The 27,446-nt window shown below is 45.1% G+C and overlaps 1 protein-coding gene across 1 annotated transcript; it reads left to right on the top strand.

Annotated features, from left to right (window-relative positions):
- LOC131219570 (mannan endo-1,4-beta-mannosidase 6-like) lies at positions 1-27,372 on the top strand. Its single transcript, XM_058214789.1, has 5 exons — positions 1-431; positions 1,911-2,108; positions 24,487-24,609; positions 25,023-25,234; positions 26,008-27,372. The coding sequence occupies exons 1-5, from the start codon at positions 45-47 to the stop codon at positions 26,426-26,428; spliced, it is 1,341 nt and encodes a 446-aa protein (XP_058070772.1). The 5' UTR covers positions 1-44; the 3' UTR covers positions 26,429-27,372.
- Positions 27,373-27,446: the final 74 nt, after the last annotated feature.

Genomic DNA, 27,446 nt, shown 5'->3' with positions numbered 1-27,446 from the left:
ACGGAGAAGAGTCCTAGATTCTCTCTTCAGAGAGAGAGAGAGAGATGTGGGATGCAGAGAGGAGGAAGGCTCTGTACCGTTCAATACTGGGCCTTGCTTCAATCCTAGCCATCCTTTATCTGAATTTTGGGGACAAATTCAGATTCCCAGTCATTCTATGGCAGCCGAGAATGGGCTTCATCTCCACCGTCAATTCATCCCATCTCTTTATAGACCAAGAAACTGGCCACCCTTTGGCCATCAACGGCTGGAATTCCTACTGGCTGATGGACCAGAGCATCTGGGCCGGCCCCTCCCGGCAGCGGGTGTCCGAGATGCTCAGTCGTGGAGCCGGCATGGGGATGACCGTCTGCCGCACTTGGGCTTTCAGTGACGGTGGGCCTAACGCACTCCAGACCTCACCTGGGGTGTTCGATGAACGCGTCTTTCAGGTCCGTCGGTTGTGATTTTTGGTTCTATCTGCTGTTTTTGGATTTTGGGTGTTTTTTAAAATCCTAATATAGTCTGATTATGGTTTGATATAGTTGAATTGACGGTTAAATTCTAGTGGTCTTGGATGGTTAGTATTTGAATAGACTGGATTTTTTGAATTGAATGATGGTCTGATGAGAATTCAGGTTATTGAATTGAATTGTAATAAATAGTTTGATAATGTTGAATTGCTGATAAAATTGAATGTGGGCGTTGGATCATAACTGTTTGAAGAGATTGGATTTTGTAAATTGAATGGTGGTTGATGAGAATTTATGCTATGTTTGGATGCACTATTGAATTGAATTGTATCAACTAGTTCAGTTAAGTTGAATTGGTGATAAACTTGGATGTGGGTCTCGGATGTAATTCTCTAAACTTTAGAGAGATCAGATTTTGTGAATTGGATAGTGTTCGAGGAGAAGATAGGATATGTTTGGATGCACTATTGAATTGAATCTAGTTCAGTTAAATCGAAATGTTCAAATTGTTGGTATGTTCTTTAGTATTGATAGGAAAGAACTGATGAATAGCAGTTCAATTCCTTTATATTCTGACTTCAAAGTCCTTCCTTTCCCAGTCTATGGTTGAACTTTGAATATGAAGACAGGTAATCACAATTTGATCATTTCCCCTTGTTGAATAGTTATGCAATCCAATTTGATGGTGCATCCAAACATAGCCTAATATTGGTTTTAGATTGCAATGAATTTGAGTTTTGTTATATTGGGTTTGAAGAGATTAGATGTCAAGATTTGAATTGTGGCCTATGAGAATATAGGTGACCGGGGTGCATACTTGTTGCAATTCGATTTACTTTTACATTTGAATGCTATGTAGGTTAATACTTAAACAAGATTCTGTAGGTGGTGGCTGGGCCTTGTGAGATGACGTCAGGATATATGGATGGGACTGGAAAAGGTTGATTTTGAAAATTGAATGGTGTGTTTTTTTCTCGGATATCAGATAATGGTTTCTGCACACCAAGACCTGTTAGACTACAGGACCTGATCCATGTAACGCATCCTCACATGGAGGGCACTATTTCTGACTTGTCTATGAGGGATTTGGCATATAGGTCATTGATCTTTAGACAAATATGCATACGCCACTGTTTTTTCTAGTGCTATCGAATATAAATAGCTGTCACTATTTTAGGTTTAACATGGAGCAGATTTTATTCAAGTCAAATTGATGATGATGAAATTGCTGGTCACGTTGTACATGGTTCTGCATCACTATCTTTTAAATAATGTTCGTGCTTTAAAAAAATGTTTTATGGACATAAATGACAAGTTTTCGTTCTTACATTTTGAGGACTTTGATTTAGTATCGGAGGATAACTCTCTTCAATTCTATGTGAATAATCAGTATGAGACTTTAGTTTGATATCTCCTGCTTTTAAGCTAAGCTTTTTTGTTGACCCTTTTTCATCTCAGGCCTTGGATTTTGTGATAGCTGAAGCAAGGAAACACCGAATTAGGTTAATCCTCAGTCTTGTAAACAATCTGAATGCCTTTGGTGGGAAAGCTCAGTACGTAAGATGGGCCCAAGCAGCTGGAGTCAATGTGACGTCCACACCCGATTCTTTTTTCTCGGATTCAACTATAAAAGGCTACTACAAGGATTACGTTAAGGTACATTTACAGCCCTGTTGTATTAAATCATTTTGTTTCCATTTGTTTTTATTTATTTATTTAAATAATTGGAAGCTTATAAGTTTTTCGCCATTGTAAATGCCTGCTGTGTAGCCCGATAGTCTTGCAAATTGCTTTGTATTGGTATCATCATTTGTTAGTGTTTGGAAGTACCTCCAAATAGATATCTGGTCGAATGTGTGAGTTGGTTTTCCCCATTTTGAGCTTACCGACCATTTCAGCCAGCACCAGAAACAAAACATGAACGGGCAGGTTATCAGTTTTTGACACTTCCACTCCCAAAATAATATATCTATAGGTTTTGGTACTAATTCTAAACAAGCGAATGTTATGTATGGCATTTCCCGAGGTACTTCCAAACAGACCCATCAGCATACTTGGTTGAGGATAGGGGATTTCCCTTCCCCGAGATCTATGATCAAGATCGGATTTTAGAATGGTTGGTTGTTTAGAACTTACAGTGAATCAGATCGAGCAAACAGAGTTTTAACTTGCTATTGTGAACGCTGGGAAATCGGCGCCCACGCTGATTTGTGGTTTTATGATGGGGGCGATTAGGCTGATTTGGATTGATGATGCAATAGACTTGGAGTCGCCACTAGCCGCTTAACTCAAAATCCTGCAGTTGGCTAGAACCTGCAGAATATGCAAAACTAGAGAATCCAAAGATCCTCTTGCTTTTAAATTGACTCTTGATTTGCGGTCTGAGATTTTGAGTAAGGGACCTCGGTTACAAAGAGGGAAGGTGTTAAGCACCCTCTCTGCCCGTACGGATGTACGGTCTCTATTTCGTGTGGTAAAATATTCTTAAGGGATGGAATGACAAGATTAGATGGGACTAGGTAGACTCGGATTTCTGATATAGCAGGGTCCGGAAATCCGGCAAGCTACAAAGCATACGTTCGGGAATGTCTGAAGGAATTTTAAACAGATGATGATGATGATGGAGTATGGACTAGGCTACCATGAATTTTTGATGTGACAGGATCCAAGGTCCTGACAAGTCACAAAGCATACATTCAATGGCGATCTAGAGGATCAGGGTGGTTAAGAAGGGAAATAATGATGCGATTGATGGAATATGAATGCTAATGATGATTGTATGATCTTTGGCTTGCGCTTGAAAAGACTTGGATGTTTTGGTATACTATGACAGAGCTTAGCTCGAGTGGGTGTGAGAAGCTAAGGGATGGGTGAAGAGGCTAGAAGGATAGGAGCTTGAAGGTTCAAGCATTCCTCACTCTCACTTGCTTGCTCTGTGTGTGTGTGTGTGGTGATCTTGGTTATTGTTGTTGTTGTGTGAAATGAAGAGAAGTGAAGGCTATTTATAGCCTTTTGGGATGGTATTTTGGTAATTCTAAGGACCTTGGAGGGTGAATGATGATGTGGCGGCTTGTGATTGAGGAGAGAGTAATGCCACGTGGCGCTCTCTTATAAGTCCTTAGGCTTGGTAGGATGGTAAATAGGGTGAATTTTGGGGGTAAGTTTATGGAAGAGTTGACTTTGGGAGGGAGGAACAACTGTAGCTTAGAGAGGCACATTTGTCGAGGCAGGGCGGTAATCCGATTACCGCCCGCTTGCCGTTGACTCTGAATTCCGGTTGGTGGGCTCTATTTTGGGCTCTGAGTATGGCCCAAAGTCTGTTTTTGACATTTTGGGCTTTTGGGCTTAAAGATGTCTCGGAAGTGGTTTGGTTAGGGCTCGGAATTGGTTCGGAAATGGTTCATAAATTGGTAATAGGGTGACCTAGGTTTGGTTTTGTAGGGTTCAAGTTTAGTTCGTAAGGATCATCCATGCCTTATCAAGTTGTTAGCCTGGGTGGGGTGTCTACACATATCAAAATCAGAAGACTGCATTGCAAAAAGCCACCCGCACATACCTAGTCCGGGATACTTGGAAAGTCTGATCGAGTCCAAGTTGGCGTACTGAGTTCCCCGTAAGGCCACAAAACGTGCACGGCATCATTATACTTCGAACTCATGGGTTTGGATGAAGCCCAAGATGGGGAAAATGATGACCTGACTCTCGAACTAGAGGATTCCTTCAAAAAGTTTGAAACAAAGGCCAATGTCATTGCGGATGATTTCGAAACTGTGAACTTGGGATCCCCGGAACTCCTTAGAGAAGTGTGCATAGGCAGATCCTTGCCTCAGGAAAACAAGCAGAGGATGATAGAATTTTTGAAGCCAAGATTATCCAACTTTGCGTTCTCCTACAAAGATATGCCTGGACTTGATGAAGAGTTGGTAGTACATTACCTGCCAACAAAGCCCGAGATGAAGCCGGTCAAGCAAAAACTCCGAAGGATGAAACCAGAATGGGCCCTGAAAGTACGTGATGAAGTCATCAAGCAATACAACGCGGGGTTCTTGGTAGTCTCCAACTACCCGGAATGGCTCGCAAATATCGTACCAGTTTCGAAGAAAGACGGCAAAGTCAGGATGTGCATCGACTTCTGGGATTTGAACAAAGCCAGTCCTAAAGATGATTTCCCGCTGCCTCACATCGACACTCTGGTGGATAATACAACAGGACACAAAATTTTCTCATTCATGGACGGTTTCTCTGGCTACAATCAAATCAAGATGTTCATTGAAGACCGTGACAAGACATCTTTCATCACACCTTGGGGAACCTTCTGCTATCGGGTCATGCCGTTTGGACTGAAGAATGTTGGGGCCACATATCAGCGAACCATGACTGCTCTGTTCCACGATATGATAAACAAGGAAATGGAAGTCTACGTGGACGACATGATCGTCAAGTTTTGCACGATCGAAGGACACTTTGAAGATCTCAAGAAACTCTTTGATCGATTGGAAAAGTTCAAGCTCCTCCTCAATCCACAGAAATGTGTCTTTGGTGCGACCGTGGGCAAGCTGCCAGGCTTCATCGTTAGCGAAGACGGCATCAGGGTCGATGAAACCAAGACAAAAGCTATCATCGAAATATCGCCTCCAAGGATTGAGAAAGAAATTTGGGAATTCCTTGGGCAAATACAGTACATCAACTGATTCATTGCTGCTTAGCTCATGCCCATTTGTGAGCCCATATTCAAGCTCCTAAGCCCAAAATAGTGGAACGACGATTGTCAAGCTATCTTCGATAAGATCAAGAGGTATCTGCTAAAATCTCCAATGCTAATGCCGCCTACACTAGGCAGACCATTGTTGCTCTATATTTCCGTCGCAGCGGAAGCAATCGGGTGCGTCCTTGGCCAACACAACATCTCAGGAAGGAAGGAACAAGCGATTTATTATTTAAGCCGGAGATTCACCGCTTGTGAATCCAAATACTCCAGCTTAGAGAAAACTTGTCTTGCTTTGGTCTGGGCAACACAACGGCTTCATCAATACATGATCGCCTACTTGATCCTTCTACTCGCTCGCATGGATCCATTAAAATACCTGTTCGAGAAGCCAACACTAATAGGTAGAATTGCGAAATGGCAATTGCTACTCTCTGAGTTCGACATCACCTATGTCACTCAGAAAGCAATCAAGGGGTAAGCACTGGCCGACCACCTAGCAGCACATTCCCTGCCCAATTATCAACCATTAAAGACCTTCTTCCTTGACTAGGACATCCTCCTTATCGAGGGAGAAGAAGAAAGGAAGGCAGGAGAATGGACCCTCTTCTTCGACGAAGCCGCCAATTCAAAAGGAAGCAGAGTAGGAGCAATTCTCTACTCCCCCGATGATGTCCCGATTCCCATCTCCAGGCGCTTAGCATTTAATCGCACAAACAATGTGGCTGAATATGAAGCATGTATCGCTAGTCTGAAAGAAGCCATCATCCTCAATGTGAAAAGATTGCGAGTCTTCAGAGATTCGCAACTCATCATCAACCAGACAAACAACGAATGGAGGACAAAGGATGAAAAGCTGATTCCCTATCATGTCTACTTGGAGAATCTAAGCGAGGAGTTTGATGAAGTCACATTCTCATACATGCCCCGAGCCAAGATTTAGTTCGTAGATGCCCTCGCCACCCTTGCGTCAATGCTAGAGATTCCTAGAGGAATTTCTGAGTGGGAACTTACCGTGGAACTTCAAGAAGAGCCCACCTTTTGTCTACAGATCAATGAAGCGGAAACCTCTGCCAACAGCCATTCATGGTACACGGACATCAAAGGATATCTCAAGCACTAAAAGTATCCCGAAGGAGCTACATCAACCGATCGTCGTACTATCCAACGGCTGGTAACTCAATTCACAATTAGCGGAGGTATCCTTTACAAGCGATCCTTCAATCAAGTTCTCCTTCGCTGCGTGGATGAAACAGAGGCAGTCGAAATCATGTTAGAAATCAACGAAGGAGTATGTGGCCCACACATGAATGGTTACATGATGGCGAAAAAGATTCTACGACTCGGCTATTATTGGCTAACAATAGAGACAAACTGCTGCAAACATGTCAGGAAATGCTTCAAATGTCAGGAACACGCAAATCAAATCCATGCGCCTGCTTTTGAACTTTACAACCTAACAACACTATGACCCTTCTCCATATGGGGTCTTGACATCATCGGGAAAGTCAACCCAAAAGCTTCAAATGGGCACGAATACATCTTAGTGGCAGTGGATTATTTCACAAAGTGGTTAGAAGCAGCATCCTACACCACCATCGCAGCATCTCATGTGGTAAAATTCATGAAGAACAATATCATTAGCCGATATGGAATCCCTCATGCCATCATTACAAACAATGGGTTGCCTTTTGTCAATAAAAGGATGGACGACTTCCTCGGAAAATTTAAGATCCAGCGCCATCGATCAAGTCCCTACCGCCCTCAGATGAATGGTGGAGTCGAAGCCACCGACAAAATAATCGTTCGAATACTGGAAAAGATGGTCAAAACATATCGTAACTGGTCTGAAATGCTCCCATACGCACTTTGGGCTCATCGTACGTCTATATGGTCTGCTACAGGTGCAACTCCTTTCAAACTCACATATGGAATGGAGGCAGTGTTACCAATCGAAGTCGAAATACCATCTCTACGAGTATTATTGGAAAATGAAGTTGAGGAAGGAGAGTGTCAACAAGCAAGATATGATCAACTACACCTGACAGATGAAAAGCGCATGTGCGCACTATGCCACTCGCAATGCTACCAAAGGAGAATCGCACGGGCATACAACAAGAGGGTCCGAAAGAAGAGCTTTAGGGTCAGCAACATGTTTATGAAGCGCATCTTACTGTCGCACTTACCAGACCCTAGAGGCAAGTTTAAACCTTCCTGAGATGGACCCCTGATCATCTGTGAAATGTTTCCAGGCGGCGCCCTTCGGCTCGCCAAGATGAGAGGAGAAGATCTTCCTGAGTCCATCAATGCCGACAACGTGAAAATCTATCATGGGTAACCATACCTGACTTCGTCATTAATTACAATCATAAAGCTAGTGATCAAAAAACAAGAAATAGGCTATCCTGAGACATCCATCATTTCTCCTAAATATAGTCTGAAAAAGAGAAAAATATAGTCCAAAAAAAAGAATATAGTAAAAAGCGGGGAAACCTAACATGCAAGCCTTATGAAACCATCCCATTCCCCCACAGGATAGCCTAACCCAGACAATAGCTTGTGATTGTAATCAGATAAAAATTCAGGAAGGTAGCCGATCGGCCGACAATGAAGGAAATCCAGTCCCTCTCTCCAGTCATACTCAAAAGAAAAATAAAATAATAATAATATAGCATGCCTAAGCAAAAGGGGCGAGGCGAAAACATAAAAGGGCGTTTTGAGTAAAAACAGCAGGTATGTAGCGGATTTGGTGAAAACCTGAAAAGGCGCCAAGCGTAAAAAGAGCACAGCTGCCAAGGGGCAGGCAAGAGCAAAAATCCGAGACGTGGTGAAAATTCGAAAGGACGCCACGGGCAAAAATGATGGAAAAGCTAATCAGTGAAAACCCGAAAGGGCGTTACGAGCAAAAGTGCAAAAAAAAAAAAATAAAAAAAAAATAAACAAAAGTGCAGGTACAGAGAAAAGCCAAGGCAACAAGCAAAGTGAAGAAGCGTAAGGAAAAGACAAGTCTTGGATCAGAATTCTATCAGACTCTACCCAAATCGAAGGGACCGATCTTAGTATGCGCTACTCTCAAGGAACCGGGATCCCTACTAAACAATATAGAATACCGAATTCGACATGGGCTGAGTCTATTGTTCTGATTCCATCACCCAAGGCACAAATCCAAACACGAGCACACACTGACAAAGTAAGGCATAAACAAAAAAATATTTCTTTCCCTTCCTAAAGCTTTTGTACATATCTGCAAAATCCACTATATTTTAGAAAGATGCTCAAAACAAAAAATATACATTTTTTTTTTTTTGGACAAGAAAATGCAACAAAAATAGAGTCAAAGACTGCCCGATAAGGTAAGTCTCTCTCTCCTCCCTCATACATTGATAATCGCTGCCCAAGTCTATCAACCTTCACGCGCAGGTAGAAGACCTCATCCCTCTCCAATCTGCGGGAAGCTATCATGCTCTCATCATATCACCGCCCTACCGCCAGATGATGAGCCATAATCTCGCATGCATGCCGGAGTACGGAAAGCTCAGACAAGAGATGGCCGTGTGTAGTTGCCAAAAAGGAAGGATAAATAAAAGGCCTCTCTTCGAATGCTTCAAAGGAGTCATCGACCCCCCCGAAGAAGACGAAGCAGAATCTCCAAGAATATCTCGGCCATCGTCGTCATCCGTCAAGTGCCAATCGGTAACCTGGCGATAAAGCAACTGCTCTGCCACCCAACGCTGATACGGTACTGTCGCCAAAGGAGGAGCCCAAGACTCAAACTCCAAAGCAGTCGCGTCTAGACAATCTCGCCACGAAGACTGAATCCGCTGGTGAAGAGCCGAAATGCGCAGAGGTATGGGTGTGTGACCAAATCTCGAAAAGGAAAAAGAAGGGATATCCTGCCAATACCCAAACTGCCGAAGGAAGCGGATTGGGTGATAAGAGCAATAGCCTCGGAAGCCCAACAGAAGCAGGGGAGTAGGAGCGGTGCTGCAAATCAAAAGCGTCCGGCAGAACCACGAAGCCTCCCAGCTGACCTCCCATCCACAGAGACGGGAGAACATTCGATGATAAAAAGACTCTGTAGCCTCGACACCAAGGGGGAGCCCATCCAGAAGCAGAGATAAAACATCGGTACGATGAGAATCAGGCCAAGAGAGGCGAGGTGTCATAAACAGGTGTTCCCACAACCACACCTAAAAAGAAAAAAGATCATGCATGAGGGACAAGAAAACAGATAAAAAAACAAAAAGTGGAGTACCTGAAGGAAAGAACAGCACCCTCGGAGGATGCGAGTTTGCCTAAGCGAACACTCAGACAAACCCAGGCAAAGCTCTGCCAGCACTACATGAATGATACTCTAGCGAGAGAGGACGCGGCGGAAAGCGTCAAAAAGGAACATCAGAGATGATCGCCACAATCTCGAAAAGAGTAGCTCTGCCAGAACACAGAATATCAGTGCATTCAAGCACTGTAACTGACGAGTAGATCCGTCACTTCCTCGAGCAGACAAACATTGATCGTATAAAAGCTCAAGGGTGAACTCGCCTGTAGCACCATCAACTATAGGGAGAGTTGCCGAAAATCCAAATTAGGACTCGAAGTCAAAGGACCGTACCTGACGGGATGGAGGAAGATACGGCTCCTGGGAGAAAGGAAGGCCTGCAAACGAGACAACTCCTCCAAAGGACCTAACTCTAGGTTGTTGAAGGAGAACAAGTTCAACGCCGGAACCTAGTCATAGGATGTGACACTCAACATTCGCCAATCCAGGTGAACTCGGTGAAGATGCAGAACCTCTCCAAAACCCAGAAGATGTAGCTCAAGACTCTCGGAAGCAGTCAAACTCCCTATCCAGATGCGTAGCCTCTTTGAGTAGGTGTTACGTGGCCGCAGGCGATAGGTACGAACAGGAACACCCTCAACGATCTGAAGGCTGGGGTCAATCGGTGAGTCATCAAAAATAGACATCCCCTCGTCCAAAAAGTCAATCTAATGGTGACAAAAGAAACCTGACGCCCACATAGCCTCACACAAAGTGTCCTGAAAAGTAGCAGCAGGTGGACCCGAGTCGCCTACGGTCATCACATCAGGAGCCGTCGGGAAGGTGCCCACCCCAGGAGTCGCAATACCAGGACTACTCCAATACAAAGAATCATCTAGCTCACTGCCCAAATCTCTACCATGCATCACAGTCACCTCACCACCATCACCCAGATCAACAGCTGCATCCAATCCACTACCACCACCCATCACAGTCCCATAATCTGAACCGAAGATCATGGCCAAACCATCAACATGGGGCACACCATCCATCAAAACCCCATGATCCAACCCATCCATCATGCCCAAACCATCAACGTGGGGCACACCATCCACTAAAACCCCATGATCCATCCCATTCAACAAACCATCCCCATGATCCAACCCATCCATTATGCCCAAATCACCAATGTGGGACACCACCCAACAAACCATCTCCATGATCCACCCAACCCATCATAGCCAAGCCATCATCCCTACCATCACCCATGCCGTCAACCATAGTCAAATCCGGACCATCCACCATCATCATGGTCCCATCCACACCATCCAATGGCATGTCCACACCTAAACTCCCAAAAATCAGCCCATTAAAATCCCCATCTTCACTATCCAATGACCCACCAAATCTAGATTCATCCAAGCCATTAAATGTCCATCCATTTCCAAAATCTCCATCCATTACTTCCCCAAAACCCATCTCACCATTAATGGTGGTTGGAGCCACACCATAAATGGCATTCACTTCTTCAAAAAGCCCCACCAAACCACCATTAAGAGCTCCATCAATAAAAAAGATTCTCTTCAATCATCACCTCATAAAAGTGGTCAAGGATCATTTACCTCAATGATTGGACCCACCAAAGCTCCCGCCATTTCCAGCCATTGAAAAAGGGTATGAGGAAGAAGACAGAAGAAAATGGGACAAAAGGAAGATTCAGAGTGAAAAAACAGAAGGGAATATCAGGGACAGCAATCTCGGACGAACAGAGGAGCCGCTATCGCTGGAAGAAAAGACGAACAGGGGCGGTAATCGGATTATCGCCTGTGGTAATCCGATTACCGCTCTCGACATTTGTTCCTGCTGCACCTGCAAATTCGAAAATCTTGTCAGAAGTCAACGGACGGTACTCGGATTACTGCCCGTGGTAATCCGATTATCACCTGGACATGGAACATGCTCTGGTCATGCATATGGCCCACCATGGAGGCCAAGGGAAGCTAAAAAATCAAGACATTGTGCACTCAGATCATCAAAGGGGTCTTGGAATGGGCCTTGGCTTGGACAATGGGCCCCATCCATGATGCGCCTTTTTTTTGGGGGGGGGGGGGGGGGGAATTTGAGCCATTTGTGAAGGTAAGGGTGGATACTTACCTGTGAATGTTGATCTTGCAGCATGCCTCGTTGTGGTTGAAGTAAGGCTGGGCCTTTTAGCCAATCGGTTGACCCTTGTTATGTACATCGAGAGGGTCGACATCTCTCTGATGTGGCTCGAGGGGGAGGGGCTCCGGCTGTCTTCAGGGGACGTGCGGTCCGTAGTCACTGACCAGATTGGTTCGTGGATCACCAGCCATTGTTCTTTCAGGTGGTGGAGCGCACTCCACTCTATGGCTTATTCAGAGTTCGTCTGAGTAAGACGAATATGGCGCTCTTATTAGTGTTGACTGAGCGATGGCGTGCTGAGACCCATACGTTTCACCTTCCTTTTGGAGAGGGGGATTATGGTTCTGAGGATGACTGGATGAACCTTCTGGGGATGGCTCCCCATTCTTCTGAATTTTCGGGACCCCGGTTCAAGCTACTCTGGTTATCGGCGAACTTCTCTCGGCGAGTTCCGCAAACTGAGGCCGAAGCTGTTGTTAAAGCTCGCGCCTTGATTTTGTATACTTTGGGAGCCATGATCTTCTGTCATGGGAATGAGTTAGTGAGCTCTCGTCTGCTGTCGCTCGTGGCGGATATCACTTTTCTTACACCGTATAACTAGAACGCTGCGCTTTTGGCCCATTTGTACGATGGATTGGACAAGGCCAGTCGTTGTAGCAGCAGGTCGATGACTGGCTTTTATCTAGTTATTGAGGTGTGCATCGAGCCCTTTTGCCTTGCCTTTTTTCTCATGAACACATCTTGAATGATCGATCCTTGTGCAGGTTTTCTTTTTTGATCATTTTCCACACTTGGGGCCCGCTGTGATAAACCATACCCCTTCTTTTCCTCGCGTGATGCTCTGGTATAAGGATAACCGCACCCACCAATTTTCAGATCTTGCTTGGAGATCTAATGTGGACGCTCTGGTTCCTGATGATGTGAGCAAATGTTTTTTCATGCCTTTTTTCTTTTAGTCTGTACTCTTATGCTGACCCTTGATTGCTTCATCAGTTTCACACCAAGCCTTACTTTCGATCTGCCGCCGCTCTCACTCCTGAGGCCCAGGAAGCTTTCCAGGCGATCTGCCGCCGCTCTCACTCCTGAGGCCCAGGAAGCTTTCCAGGCCTCGCGTCGTTGTTGCATCTTGGAGGATCCTCGGGTGACGAAATGGTACTTGGGGGAGAGACTCTTTTGGCAGTTGACTGGCAGTCCCCTTGTACTGTTTAGCCTGCCTGCTGAACCAACGAACTGGAGGGCAATTCTTGAGCGTGAGTTGACAGTTAGTTTTAGAGGGCTACGATGCTAGTGCTTTCGTGGATCCTGCTAGAGAGTATAGTTCTTGGTGCAAACAATACGACATTGGTCCCATTCTGAGGAATTCTTGTGCTCCTGGCGGTGGTGCACGCTTTGTTGGAGGGAATCTCTTGGGCCCCGAAATTCTTTCGAAGGATTCAGATGAATATGTACCTGATGAGTAGTCACTTTTTTATCTTTTCTGTCCATGTATCTTCCGTGTACGGCTTTCCATATACATCAAAATTCATTTATCCAGTGTTGCCTTTTGTATTGTTTTTGAAGCCCTTTGATGATCTGAGTGCACAATGTCCTGATTTTTTGGCTTCCCTTGGCCTCTATGGTGGGCCATATGCATGGCCGGAGCATGTTCCACGTCCGGGCGGTAATTGGATTACGGCGGGTGGTAATCTGAGTACCGTCCGTTGACTTCTGACAGGATTTTCGAATTTGCAGGCGTTGCAGCAGCGGGCACAAATGTCGAGAGCGAGCGGTAATCCGATTACCGCCCCTGTTCATCTTTTCTTCCAGCGATAGCGGTTCCTCTGTTCGTCTGAAGTTGCTGCCCCTGATACTCCCTTTTGTTTTTTCACTCCGAATCTTTCTTTTCTCCCCTTTTCTTCTCTTTTGTCTCCTCTTTTGTCTTCTTCTCTATCTTTTCTTCCTCATACCCTTTTTCAATGGTCGGAAATGGAGGGAGCTTTGGTGGGTCCAACAATGGTGGGAGCTTGGGTCCAATCATTGAGGTAAATGATCATTCTCTTGACTACTTTTATGAGGAGGTAATGATTGAAGAGAATCTTTTTATTGATGGAGCTCTTAATGGTGGTTTGGTGGGGCCTCTTGAAGAAGTGAATGCCAGTTATGGTGTGGCTCCAACCACCACTAATGGTGAGATGGGTTTTGGGGAAGTAATGGGAGGAGATTTTGGAAATGGATGGACATTTAATAGCTTTGATGAATCTAGATTTGGTGGGCCATTAGATAGTGAAGATGGAGATTTTAGTGGGCTGATTTTTGGGAGTTTAGGTGTGGACATGCCATTTGATGGTGTGGATGGGATCATGGTGATGGTGGATGGTCCAGATTTGACCATGGTCGATGGCATGGGTATTGATGGTAGGGATGATGGCTTGGCTATGATGGGTGGGGTGGATTATGGAGATGGTTTGTTGGGTGGTGTGTCCCACATTGGTGATTTGGGCATGATGGATGGGTTGGATCATGGGGATGGTTTGTTGGATGGGATGGATCATGGGGTTTTGGTGGATGGTGTGTCCCACGTTGATGGTTTGGGCATGATGGATGGGTTGGATCATGGGGTTTTGATGGATGGTGTGCCCCATGTTGATGGTTTGGCCATGATCTTCGGTTCAGATTATGGGACTGTGATGGGTGGCGGTGGTGGATTGGATGCAGCTGTTGATCTGGGTGATGGTGGTGAGGCGACTGTGATGCATGGTAGAGATTTGGGCGGTGAGCCAGATGATTCTTTGTATTGGAGTGGTTCTGATATTGTGACTCCTGGGGTTGACACCTTCCCGACGGCTCCTGATGTGATGACCGTAGGCGACTCGGGTCCACCTGTTGCTACTTTTTAGGACACTTTGCGTGAGGCTATGGGGGCGTCATTATGAGATCGACTTTTTGGACGGGGGGATGCCTATTTTTAATGACTCGTCGATTGACCCCAACCTTCGGATTGTCGAGGGTGTTCCTGTTCGTACCTGTCGCCTGCTGCCACGTGGCACCTGCTCAGAGAGGTTACGCATCTGGATAGGGAGTTTGACTGCTTCCGAGAGTCTTGAGCTGCATCTTCTAGGTTTCGGAGAGGTTCTGCATCTTCACTGAGTTCGCCTAGATTGGCGAATGTTGAGTGCCGCATCCTATGATTGGGTTCCGGCGCTGAACTTGTTCTCCTTCAACGACCTAGTGTTAGGTCCTTCTTTGGAGGAATTGTCTCGTTTGACAGGCCTTCCTTTCTCCCAAGAGTCGTATCTTCCTCCATCCCGTCAGGTACGGTCCTTTGACTTGGAGTCCTGGTTTGGATTTTCGGCTGCTCTCCCTACAGTTGATGGTGCTACAGGCGGGTTCACCCTTAAGCTTTTATACGATCGATGTTTGTCTGCTCGAGGAGGTGACGGATCTGCTTGTCAGTTACAGTGCTTGAATGCACTGATATTCTGTGTTGTGGTAGAGTTGCTCTTTTCGGGATGGCAGCGATCATCTCTGATGTTCCTTTTTAACGCCTTCCGCCGCGTCCTCTCTTGCCTGAGTATCATTCCTGTAGTGTTGGCGGAGCTTTGCTTGGGTTTGTCTGAGTGTTCGCTTGGGCAGACTTGCATCATCCGAGGGTGTTGTTCTTTCCTTCAGGTACTGCACTTTCCTCCCTTTTTTGTTTTTCTTTTCTGCTTTCTTGTCCCTCATGCATGATCTCTTTTCTTTTTAGGTGTGGTTGTGGGAACACTTGTTTATGACGTCTCGCCTCTCTTGGCCTGATTCCCATCGTACTGATGTTTTATCTTTGCTTCTGGATGGGCTCCCTCTTGGTACCGAGGCTACCGAGTCTCTTTATCGTCAGATGTTCTCCTGTCTCTGTGGATGGGAGGTCAGCTGGGAGGCTTCGTGGTTTTGCCAGACGCCTTTGATTTGCAGCGCCGCTCGTACTCCCCTGCTTCTGTTGGGCTTCCGAGGCTATCGCTCTTATCACTCGATCCGCTTCCTTTAGAAGTTTGGGTACTGGCAGGATATTCTTTCTTTTTCCTTTTCAGGATTTGGTCATGCACCCATACCTCTGCGTATGTCGGCTCTTCGCCAACGGATTTAGTCTTTGTTGCAGGATTATTTGGACACGACTGCTTTGGAGTTCAAGTCTTGGGCTCCTCCTTTGGTGACAGTACCGTATCTGCGTTGGGTGGCAGAGCAGTCGCTTTATCGCCAGGTTCTCGATTGGCACTTGACGGATGGCGAGGATGACCAAGATATTCTTGGAGATTCTACTTCATCTTCTTCAGGGGGGTTGATGACTCCTTTAAAGCATTTGAAGAGAGGCCTTTTATTGATCCTTCCTTTATGGCAGCTACACACGACCATCTCTTGTCTGCGCTTTCCGTACTTCGGCATGCATGCGAGGATATGGCTTTTCATCTGGTGGTAGGGCGGCGATATGATCAGAGCATGATAACGTCCCGTAGATTGGGGAGGGATGAGGTCTTCTACTTAAGCATGGAGGTTGATAGACTTAGGTAGCGATTATCAATGTATGAGGGAGGAGAGAGACTTACCGGGCAATCTTTGACCTTGTTTTTGTTGCATTTTCTTGTCAAAAGAAAAAAAAGATTCTATATTTTTTGCTTTGAGCAGCTTTGTAAAATATAGTGGATTTTGTAGATATATACAAAAGCTTTAGGAAGGGAAAGAAATATTTTTTTATTTGTGCCTTATTTTGTCAGTGTGTGCTCGTGTTTGGATTTGTGCCTTGGGTGATGGAAACAAAACATTGGACTCAGCCCATGTTGAATTCGGTATTCTGAATTGTTTAGTAGGGATCCCGGTTCCTTGAGAGTAGCGCATGCTAGGATCGTGTCCCTTAGATTTGGGTAGAGTCTGATAGAATTTTGATCTAAGACTTGTCTTTTCCTTGTGCTTCTTCACTTTGCTTGTTGCCTTGGCTTTTCTCTGTACCTGCACTTTTGTTTGTTTGTTTGTTTGTTTTTTTTTTTTACCACTTTTGCTTATAGCGCCCTTTCGGGTTTTCACTATGACTGACTTTTCCATCGTTTTTGCCTGTGGCGTCCTTTCGGATTTTCACCACGTCACGAATTTTTGCTCTTGCCTGCTTCTTGGCAGTTGTGCTCTTTTTACCCTTGGCGCCTTTTTATGTTTTCGTCAAATCCGCTACATACCCTCTGTTTTTACTCGAGACGCCCTTTCGGGTTTTCGCATCGCTCCTTTTGCTTAGGCATGCTATATTATTATTATTATTATTTTTTCTTTTGAGTATGACTGGAGAGAGGGACTGGATTTCCTTCATTGCCGACCGATCAGCTACCTTCCTGACTTTTTCTCTGATTACAATCACAAGTTGTTGTCTGGGTCAGGCTATCCTGTGGGGGAATGGGATGGTTTCGTAAGGCTTGCATGTTGGGTTTGGGTTTATTTCTCCTCCCCCCCTTTTTTTTACTGTATTCTTTTTTTGGACTATATTTTTCTCTTTTTCAGAGAGGGGGGGGGGGGGGGAATGATGGATATGTCTCAGGATAAGCCTATTTCTTGTTTTTTTGATCTCTTGCTTTATGATTGTAATTATTGACGAAGTCAGGTATAGTTACCCATGATAGATTTTCACGTTGTCGGCATTGATGGGCTCAGGAAGATCTTCTCTTCTCATGTTGGCGAGCCGAAGGGCGCCGCCTGGAAGCATTTCACGGATGCTCAGCGGTCAGGTAGGTTTAAACTTGCCTCTATGGTTTGGTAAGACGCGCTTCATAACCATGTCGCCGACCCTGAAGCTCCTCTTTGAGACCCTCTTGTTGTAGGCCCATGCGATTTTCCTTTGATAACATTGCGAGTGGCTTAGTCCGCACATGCGCTTTTCATCTGCCAGGTATAGTTGATCATATCTTGCTTGTTGCCACTCGACTTCGCTTTCCGATAATACTCGCAGAGATGATATTTCGACTTCGACTGGTAGCACTGCCTCCATTCCGTATGTGAGTTCGAAAGGAGTTGCGCCTGTAGCAGATCGTACAAATGTTCGATAAGCCCAAAGTGTGTATGAGAGCATTTCAGACCAGTCACGATTTGTTTTGACCATCTTTTCCAGTATTCGAACGATTGTTTTGTTGGGGGCTTCGACTCCGCCATTCATCTAAGGGCGGTAGCGACTTTTTGTTTATATTTTTTTTATTTTTGTTAGCTTATTAATACACACCCCACAGTCAGTACACACTTCACTGTTAGCCACCCCCACTAGGGGATCGATAGCAAGATCTCAACGTTGTAACGAGGTATCTTCACTCAGTGTACCACTTGAGCTATGGATCAAGGTGTATGGCGGTAGGGACTTGATCGATGGCACTGGATCTTGAATTTTCCGAGGAACTCGTCCATCCTTTGATTGACGAAAGGCGACCCATTGTCTGTAATGATGGCATGAGGGATTCCGTATCGGCTAATGATATTGTTCTTCATGAATTTCACCACATGAGATGCTGCGATGGTGGTGTAGGATGCTGCTTCTAACCACCTGGAGAATGTTAGCCTGAGCCGTAGCATCGGATTGAGGGGTGATCATAATCTTTTGGCTTTTAATCAGATCCTGGACCGCGTGTGATGCAGGACATGGAAAATTAAATATGATATGCAAGATTTCAGGCTTAAGATCACCTTAGTTCGGAAACAATTACACAAATTCCATATCCCATATAAAAAGTCCAAACATTCAAGTAAAGGGGAATCTATGTGGGTTTAGGCCTACACAGGCTAAGACTAGACCAATAAAAATTATAAACCAAACGATGCTCAAAAGGAAATAGGAATCAGCCACACATGCATAGCCAACAGTCCCTAATCCAAGGGATTCCCCTATCTCAATTCACGGAACCCTAGGGTAAGAAAAGGGACATAAAATTGGAGATTTGAGTAATTTAGGGTTAGGTTTAGAGATTTTGGGTGAAAGCGGAGTGAAAGATGGGAGAGATGAACCAGAGAAGTACCGCATGCGTGGATAAGAATGATGGCCCAGACACATGTGCGTGTGATCTCAGCCGCATGTGTGTGGGGCCCACTATTTAGAAAAAGGTCACCTTGGCCCTGGTCGGCCAGTGATGGACTCCAAAACCTCCAAATCTCAGCTCGATCCGATGTACGGTTTGTGCGTGGTGCTCCGCCGAAGTTTCAGCCCTCCTGTAGGGCCAACTTCTGAAATTCTGCTGTGGGGAAGAGAATTGCTGCAATAGATGATTGATTCAAAGTGTAGATGATGGGGTGAGATGAGAAGAAGGGATGGTAGAAGATGGGTAGTAAATATGGCGATGGATGGGGGCGAATCGGGATAGATGTGGCTCCGCACCACGGTAATTTACCCTTCGATGAAGGGAGGGCTTCGCACCCAATTAGGCTTCACAACTCAGAGAGTAGGAAAACGTAGAATTTTTATTAATCTTCAATAAATGAAAAAAGTTACAAGGGGTGCCTATTTATAAGAAAACCCTATACCCCAAAACTCGTGCCATGTGTGCAACCTATTACTTGACGATGAAGTAAACTAAAATAAAAGCTAATCAAAGAAATCTAAAACATTCATGATGTTCTAAATAACATAAATAAGCAAAACCTAAAATATGATCTAAATCTAACTAGTGGGCCACAATCATGAGATCCCATGATGGGCTTTTCATGACTATCGGGCTCACTCTTGTGAATCAAAACTTCATCTTCTAACTAGGAGGCCCTCTTTGGATGTCGTCATCAATCCAGATCAACGGTGGGGCTCTCATTCTCTCGCGTACGTGCGTAGGGGGGCGGTGCACGTGCGCGTGTGATGTTCCCATCAGCGTGCTTCAAAGCGAAGCAACGGTCAGTAGGATGGCCTCGAGATTGATGATAGGCACAATACTCATTTTCATTGTAGCTGGGTGGTAGGGGGTTTGGCGGAGGCCTGGGTTGGAGTGGTGTGAGAAGTTGTTTTTGCACTAACATTGTCATGATCTGGATGTATGTTTGTGCTAATGGAGTGAACTTCCTGGCCAACATCGCTTGTTTATTTTGGTATGAGTACTGTGCATTCCCCCTTGACTGTTGCTGCTGTTGAGGTGGCTGTGATGGATATCCCTGTTAGGGTTGCTGTGGACAGTATTGCTGGTTTTGGTGTTGCTCTTATTGAGGGGCATATTGGTTGCCTTGAGTAAATGCTATAATATTGTTTACTTTTGTGGTGCGTTGTACGGGGGTATTGCCGTTCCCATTCCCATATCCGATGGGTTTCCCCTCAATTTTGTTTCTCTTGATTGAAGTGGCCTGATGTGGCCACGGGGAGATGGTTCTAGCTCTTATCCTGGTCTCTACATGTTCTCCAACACGGATAAGCTGGGAAAAATTCACGTATGGGTATGAGATCAGGTATCCGAAGATATTTGGATTTGCCAAATGGACGATCATGGAAATTTGTTCCTTATCGTCAATGGGGTTTCTCATCCCGGCGGCCATGGCCCGCCAACGCCCAACATACGCAGACAATGATTTGTCATTTTTTTTGTCTCAAGGTAGCCAAGTCGGCTCTTCTTGGAGCCATGTTCAGATTGTAGGAAAATCGATCAATGAAGGCCTGGGAAAGTCGTTCCCAAGTCCGTATCTGATGGCTATCGAGTGATGTAATGCAGGGGCATTTTCACACCGGGCTCGAGTGAGGTCGCCTGTGGGATGCAGGGACACACTCAGGGTGGGTGACTCATGTGATTTGGGGCCTACGGGAGAGGTCTCGTGTTCGAGACTCCTTATCGGGGGTGATTAATGCACATTTCACACCGGGCTCGAGTGGGGTAGCCCGTGGGCTGCGGGGACACACTCGGGGTGGGTGGCCCATGTGATTTGTGGCCCACGAAGGGGTTCGGCCGAGGTCCTAACCCATGCGATGTGGGGCCTGGACTTTGAGATAAAGGGATTAATTCGCCATACTCTACCAGTTTGAGCTTTTAGAACAAGTGGTTAATTGTCCTGCATCAAATTGGTATCAGAGCGGTGTTCGAGACTCCTCACCGGGGGTGATTAATGCAGGGGCATTTTCACACCGGGCTCCAGTGGGGTCTCGTGTAGGATGCAGGGACAAACTCGAGGTGGGTGACCCATGTGATTTGGGGCCCACGGGGGAGGTATCGTGTTTAAGACTCCTCACCGCGGGTGATTAATGCGCATTTCACACCAGGCTCAAGTGGGGTAGCCTGTAGGATGCGGGGACACACTCGGGGTGGGCGGCCCATGTGATTTGGGACTCACGAAGGGGTTCCGGCCGAGGTTCTAACCCATGCGATGTGGGGCCTGGGCTATGAGATAAAAGGATTAATTCACTATACTCTAACAGTTCGAGCTTTTAGAACAAGTGGTTAATTGTCCTGCATCATGATGTATACCAATCCAAAGCATCACCCTTTAGGGATTTCTGAAAGAGCTGTATCAATGCTCCATCATTCCCTGCAATCGCATTGAGTTCCTCACAAAATGCTTTTAAATGTGCTGTGGGGCACCCACTACCATCGTATCTTTTGAACTTCGGTATCTCAAAGTTTTGAGGTACCCTGACACTTGGAAAGGGACATAAGTCCCTGAATTTGGTGGATGGATGATTCACTCCTTGCTGCCTTTGCAGTTGATTTTGCATCAACTGGAGCTGTTCACGTAGCTTCTCAATCTCTGACTGGTTTGTTTGAGGGTATCTTGCCCCTTGCTGCATAGCTTGGGCTACTTCATCATCATAAGGGTCCATCTCATGGACCCTGTGATTTTCATGAATGGGGGGTTGTTAAAAAGAGGCTGGGCTCCCGGTTGCGGGTGGTAGTTGGAATTGAACACCACTCCCTTTCGGGAGAGGGTGTGGGATTCGAAAATGGCTCCCACCTGGGGTATCTACCAAATCCTGATTGTGACTCCCGTCAAGGGGAGTATTTTGGACTCGAAATTGGCCCCCTTCACGGGCATCCGCCAATTCTTGTCCGTGGCTTCCGTTAGGGGGAGCCTGTGCTGTGATCTTATTAGGGTTCCCGTTTCCGAGGAGATGTGTTGAAAAATGTGTTGGAAGATGTGTTGGAAGGTTGTTCCCGTTTGTGGGAAGATGTTGAGGATCTTGTGCTGATTCAGTAGGGAAAGATAGAATTGGATTTGCTGCTGGAGGGAGGGAAAGCTGTGGGATTGAGCTGTTCTAAGTACTAGGTTGTGGTGCCTGCATGCTCGGTATGATTCCTGGTACCAGGCGAAGGAGTTCATGCATTACCTTGAGATTTTGAGCCATCTCGTTCATGCTTACAGTAACTGGCAAATTTGTGGGATTCGCTGGAGGTGTTGGCTCTAGTGCTTCGGGAGTTGGTAAGGCTACCGGTTCTTCTTGACTAGCCATTGCTGCACGAGATTGGGTAGTCATAGCGGAAGTTGATGCCTAAACAAATGAGAGCCAAAGATCGATTTTTTTAATTTTATTTATTTTTTATTTTTTATTTTTGAAGAAGAAATGCAAATTTTAGAAGAATGTCCCTTAAGATTGGATTACCACACCTTTTCAAGTTGGGTCTCAGCTAGTGCAAGCTAGCAATTCCCCAATGGAGTTGCCATTCTGTGAATGCTAAGAAATTGGCGCCCGCGCTGATTTGTGGTTTTATGATGGGGGTGATTAGGCTGATTTGGATTGATGATGCAATAGACTTGGCGTCGCCACTAGCCGCTTAACTCAAAATCCTGCAGTTGGCTAGAACCTGTAGAATATGCAAAGCTAGAGAATCCGAAGATCCTCTTGCTTTAAATTGACTCCCGATCTGCGGTCTGAGATTCTGAGTGAAGGACCCCGGTTACAAAGAGAGAAGGTGTTAAGCACCCTCTCTGCTCGTACGGATGTACGGTCTCTACTTCGTGTGATAAAATATTCTTAAGAGATGGAATGACAAGATCAGATGGGACTGGGCAGACTCGGATTTCTGATATAGCAGGGTCCGGAAATCTGACAAGCTACAGGGCATACGTCCGGGAATGTCTAAAGGAATTTTAAACTGATGATGATGATGATGGAGTATGGACTAAGCTATCATGAATTTCTGATGTGACAGGATCCAGGGTCCTGGCAAGTCACAGAGCATACATTCAATGACGATTTAGAGGAGAAGGGGGGTTAAGAAGGGAAATAATGATGCGATTGATGGAATATGAATGCTAATGATGATTGTATGATCTTTGGCTTACGCTTGAAAAGACTTGGATGTTTTGGTGCACTATGACTGAACTTAGCTCGAGTGGGTGTGAGAAGCTAAGGGATGGGTGAAGAGGCTAGAAGGATAGGAGCTTGAAGGTTCAAGCACTCCTCACTCTCACTTGCTTACTCTCTCTCTCTCTCTCTCTCTCTCTCTCTCTCTATGGTGATCTTGGTTATTGTTGTTGTTATGTGAAATGAAGAGAAGTGAAGGCTATTTATAGCCTTTTGGGATGGTATTTTGGTAATTCTAAGGACCTTGGAGAGTGAATGATGATGTGGCGGCTTGTGATTGGTTGAGGAGAGAGTAATGCCGCATGGCGCTCTCTTATAAGTCCTTGGGCATGGTAGGATGGTAAATAGGGTGAATTTTGGGGGTAAGTTTATGGAAGAGTTGACTTTGGGAGGAAGGAACAACTGTAGCTCAGAGAGGCACATCTGTCGAGGCAGGGCGGTAATCGGATTACCGCCGATTACCGCCCACCTGCTGTTGACTCTGAATTCTGGCTGGTGGGCTCTATTTTGGGCTCTGGGTATGGCCCAAAGTTCGTTTTGGCTTTTTGGGCTTTTGGGCTTAAAGATGTCTTGGAATTGGTTCGGAAACGGTTCAGAAATGGGTAACAAGGTGACCTAGGTTTGGTTTGGTGGGGTTCAGGTTCAATTCCTAAGGATCATCCAAGCCTAATCAAGTTGTTAGCTTGGGTGGGGTGTCTACAGCTATATGGTTAGAAGTATTTTAACATGATCTTGCCATGCCTGTATCCCAAGAATTTGGGCATTTGCCAAACCCAGTATTTGTGATGCTAGCGAACCTGTACAGTACTTAGGCAACATAGCCCTCAGTAGATGGCTGTTGTTGGAAAGCTCTGACTTGAGGATTGGAGTTCGTCCTCAAGATCCCTTCTTTCATTACTTCATTTTGTACTTCGAAACCTTAGGAATATGACTGGAATACTACTCATCTTCGAAACCTTAGGAATATGCTAGTGACTCTCTCTCTTTATTTATTTATTTATTTATTTATTTATTATTATTATTATTTTTATACCTGGGATCCAAGGAACATTCCACAATGTAATTGGGAGCTTTGTGCAATAACGCTTGTGTACACACCACACATGTGCCAGCATGCACATACGTGAGAGATCTAATTCACCCATCAGGCTGTGCTGCCATTGTTCATTCTTTCCCAAAAATAAAATGAGGTCCAATCGACATGTGGGACCCAATATTGGAAACAGGTGGATGGGTTAGAAAACTTCAGCCAAGTGTGTCAGAGCCATAGATTTATTTTGCAAACTATAGCCCACTTGACCAGTGGATCAACCTGATTCATGGGCGAGGGCATCAACATCATGGTGCCATTCTGATGGATGGATTGGATCTCAAACCTATCATGCCATGCTGTAACATGAGCTTTGTTGGACGTGTGCTCAGCAAAGCTGTGTAATTGGAAATTCTATATAGTTCTTGACATCAGCTTGTTTTTTTTGTAAGCTGGGACCGAACCCAAGACCTCAATGTGGGAAAATGCCTGTTTTTTCTTTTTTTTTTTGGTAAGCTGCAATCGAACTCAAGACCTCGATGTTGGAAAATGCCTGTCTATGACTGAATGAGGGGCTTGGATCCATCTGTGCCCTAGTTAGTGCTTTCATTTCATTGTTTTCTTATTTATATTCTGCAGACTATTTTGACGAGAAAGAACTCCTATAGCAGAGTCAAATATTCGGAGGAGCCTGCCATATTTGCCTGGGAGCTTATGAATGAGCCCCGCTGTGAATCCAGTTCATCTGCTGCAATTCTTCAGGTAATGCAATAACCTGCATCCACAAACAGTTTCATGAAGAACAGGATTAGTACATGCTAAGACCATGGTTCAGTGATCTGAGCTGTTGATCTGATGGACCACGCCATGGATGGGGGATGCCTCAAAATCTTCCAGACTAGAAGATCCAATCCTTCATTCAATAGTCCACAACTCAAACACTCAACGGAAAATAGTCCGACCGAGGTTCAAAGGCTGGGATCTTCCTGTCTGGGTGACTTTAACAGAATCCCATGTATGGTTGGGCTCATCAGACAATAGTCTAGGATCTAGATCACTGGACATAGGCCCCACATGTACAAAATCCGCAAACATTGCTTTTGGAAGGTCATCAATTTTTTTTTTTTTAAAAAGAAAGGTTCTAACCTGAAACCTTATTTATGTTGGATGGATAGGCTTGGATTGCTGAGATGGCGGCATTTATCAAGAGTTTGGACCAGAAACATCTTCTGACCGTTGGTCTGGAAGGGTTCTATGGGCCGAAAACGTCTGAAAGAGCGGGGGTGAATCCTGGGGTGTGGGCAGACTCACTTGGGTCAGATTTTATAAAGAACTCAGCAATTGAACACATCGATTTTGCCTCAGTTCATGCATATCCTGATAGCTGGTCAGTTCATTTGACTCAATGTTGTTCTGTACAATTTTCTTCCATTTCTTCTCCCAATAACTGTTTATTGAGTTCTGCTAAGCCCACACACACCTCCACATAAGTCAACTTGGCACATTTGGGAACACCTGAGTCATGCATCAGGTACTTGCACGTGAGTAGGTTCATGCGGCCACACTAGCACACTTCATTCTGATACTCAGCAACTTTCTGAACATCCATTGTCTCCATATCTGCCTGGATGATGTGACTGGTCTGTTTTGTGAGCTGGATTATGGGAGGGCTGCAACTTGGGTTCAGGTTGAACCCAACCTGTGTTCAGGTCGGGTTTTCACTGGCCTCGAGTTGGGTTATGGTTGGAAAACTCCAACCCAATTTGAAATTGGGTTGGGTTTGGGTTGAGCAAATTCAGGCCGGATTAGGTCCAGTTGGGAATAATCACATGTATTCTGGTTGGGTTTGGTCAATTTAGGTTGGGTATGGAGGAATCCAAGTTGGGTGGTTCAGGTTGGATCAGATTGTGGGCTGGGTCCTCATGAAGTTGGGTTGGGCTCAGGTTGATCCTCAACATGACCATTATGGTCTTTTGAGGTGGATTATCTCAATGGGAACACATCTAATGCATTTCTTGGATGTACAACTTGCACATACGTGTGTAATTGACATGTGTGGCTTTGTAGGAGTGCATGGGGGCTTCACAAAAACTCAAAACAGTTTATATTCATCATCTCCACAAAATGATAATTTCTGAAACTCTAGCATCTCTTTTGTAGGATCCCAAATGCTGATCTGGAAGAAAAAGTAAAGTATCTTTCACGGTGGGTGGATTCCCATGTGAGTGATGGCGAGTACATCTTGAAGAAACCTGTTCTTTTTACTGAGGTTGGGTCTTCCTTGCATGGACAGAAACAAGGCCTATATGATAGGGATGTTTTGTTGAAGACTGTCTATGATAAAATATACCAGTCAACTAAGAAAAAGCAAGCTGGTGCAGGAGCCTTGATTTGGCAGCTAATGGTTGAAGGATTGGAGGGGAAAGAAGATGAATTTTCTCTGGTAGCATGGGAGCACCCATCCACATATAAGCTGATAGTTGAACAATCTTGCAGATTGCGACGTGAGTTTGAAGGTGGTGAAATGGGTAGAAAAATCAGCCACTCTGATCCTTGTTCTGGGTTGATACCTGGACAATGAGAGAAGTGCAGTGACTACTCATGAGGGAAGGATATCAAGCCCTTCCTCATCCCTCATGTGGCAATTCATCATGTATGTGCTGGGTCCAGCCTGTTCATCAGATGGGCCCTCAGATTATGTGCCATGGAATGAAAGCGGGCTGGTACATTCATCAGGCCAGCACACATGCGAAAAATACTGTTAGAAATAGTTTGCTAGTCATCCCCATTTGGGGTAACCGCATGCTCCACCTGATGATCGGACTGGCTTGATTTTCATTCCACGTCATACAAGGTGGGCCCACCTGATGAACAGCCTGAACCTCACACGCAGATGCTGATTTCCCGCAGTGTGGAGAGGACAATTCTAGATCCGACCCTTTCTGGTAGCCATAGCAGCACTACTTGCCAATGAATTTTTTGTTTGGGTTTTATGTATGCCGAAACTTCCGATCACTACAGCCGGAGAGAGGATTTGTAGAAGTTGGGTTATGCTGTGATCATGAAGCTGTAATGACCACTTTTCTTGCATGAAGGATAACTGAAAGAAATGCGAGAATCAAGGAGACTGTTCTGGAGAAATGTGGGCAAGAAAGGATGAAGTTCAATAACAAGTTATCTTGGTTGAAAAGAGAATTCAGGAGAATTGGGTTTTCCTTGTTAGGTGAAGATCTGTAGTACTGGGTCTTAGTGTAGAACAAAATGGAAAAGCAAGCAGACACTGGTGTGCAGTTAAATTAGTTGGTGTTTATTGTATTCAACAACAAAAAAATGTATTGATGTATATCTATAAAACAAAGTAATCTTGATTATTTAGTGATTAGTCGGGATTAGTGCCGACTAACTGCTCTTTCAATTGCTTTTGAATTTCACATTGTCAGATATGTTGTAGTTGTGAAACATGAAAAAAGCAGTGTAACATTAGATATTGGTTTCCTCAGAGATTCAGATATTGGTTTTCTCCCCCTTTTGTTGTTGGGTTTTGGAGCTATAAGATATTGTTATTGTTGACTGGAAATTTTAAGAGCAAATCAACAGGA

The sequence above is a fragment of the Magnolia sinica genome, chromosome 11 (assembly GCF_029962835.1).
Source record: "Magnolia sinica isolate HGM2019 chromosome 11, MsV1, whole genome shotgun sequence".
Taxonomy (NCBI): Eukaryota; Viridiplantae; Streptophyta; class Magnoliopsida; order Magnoliales; family Magnoliaceae; genus Magnolia; species Magnolia sinica.
This window is presented reverse-complemented; position numbering and strand designations above follow the sequence as displayed.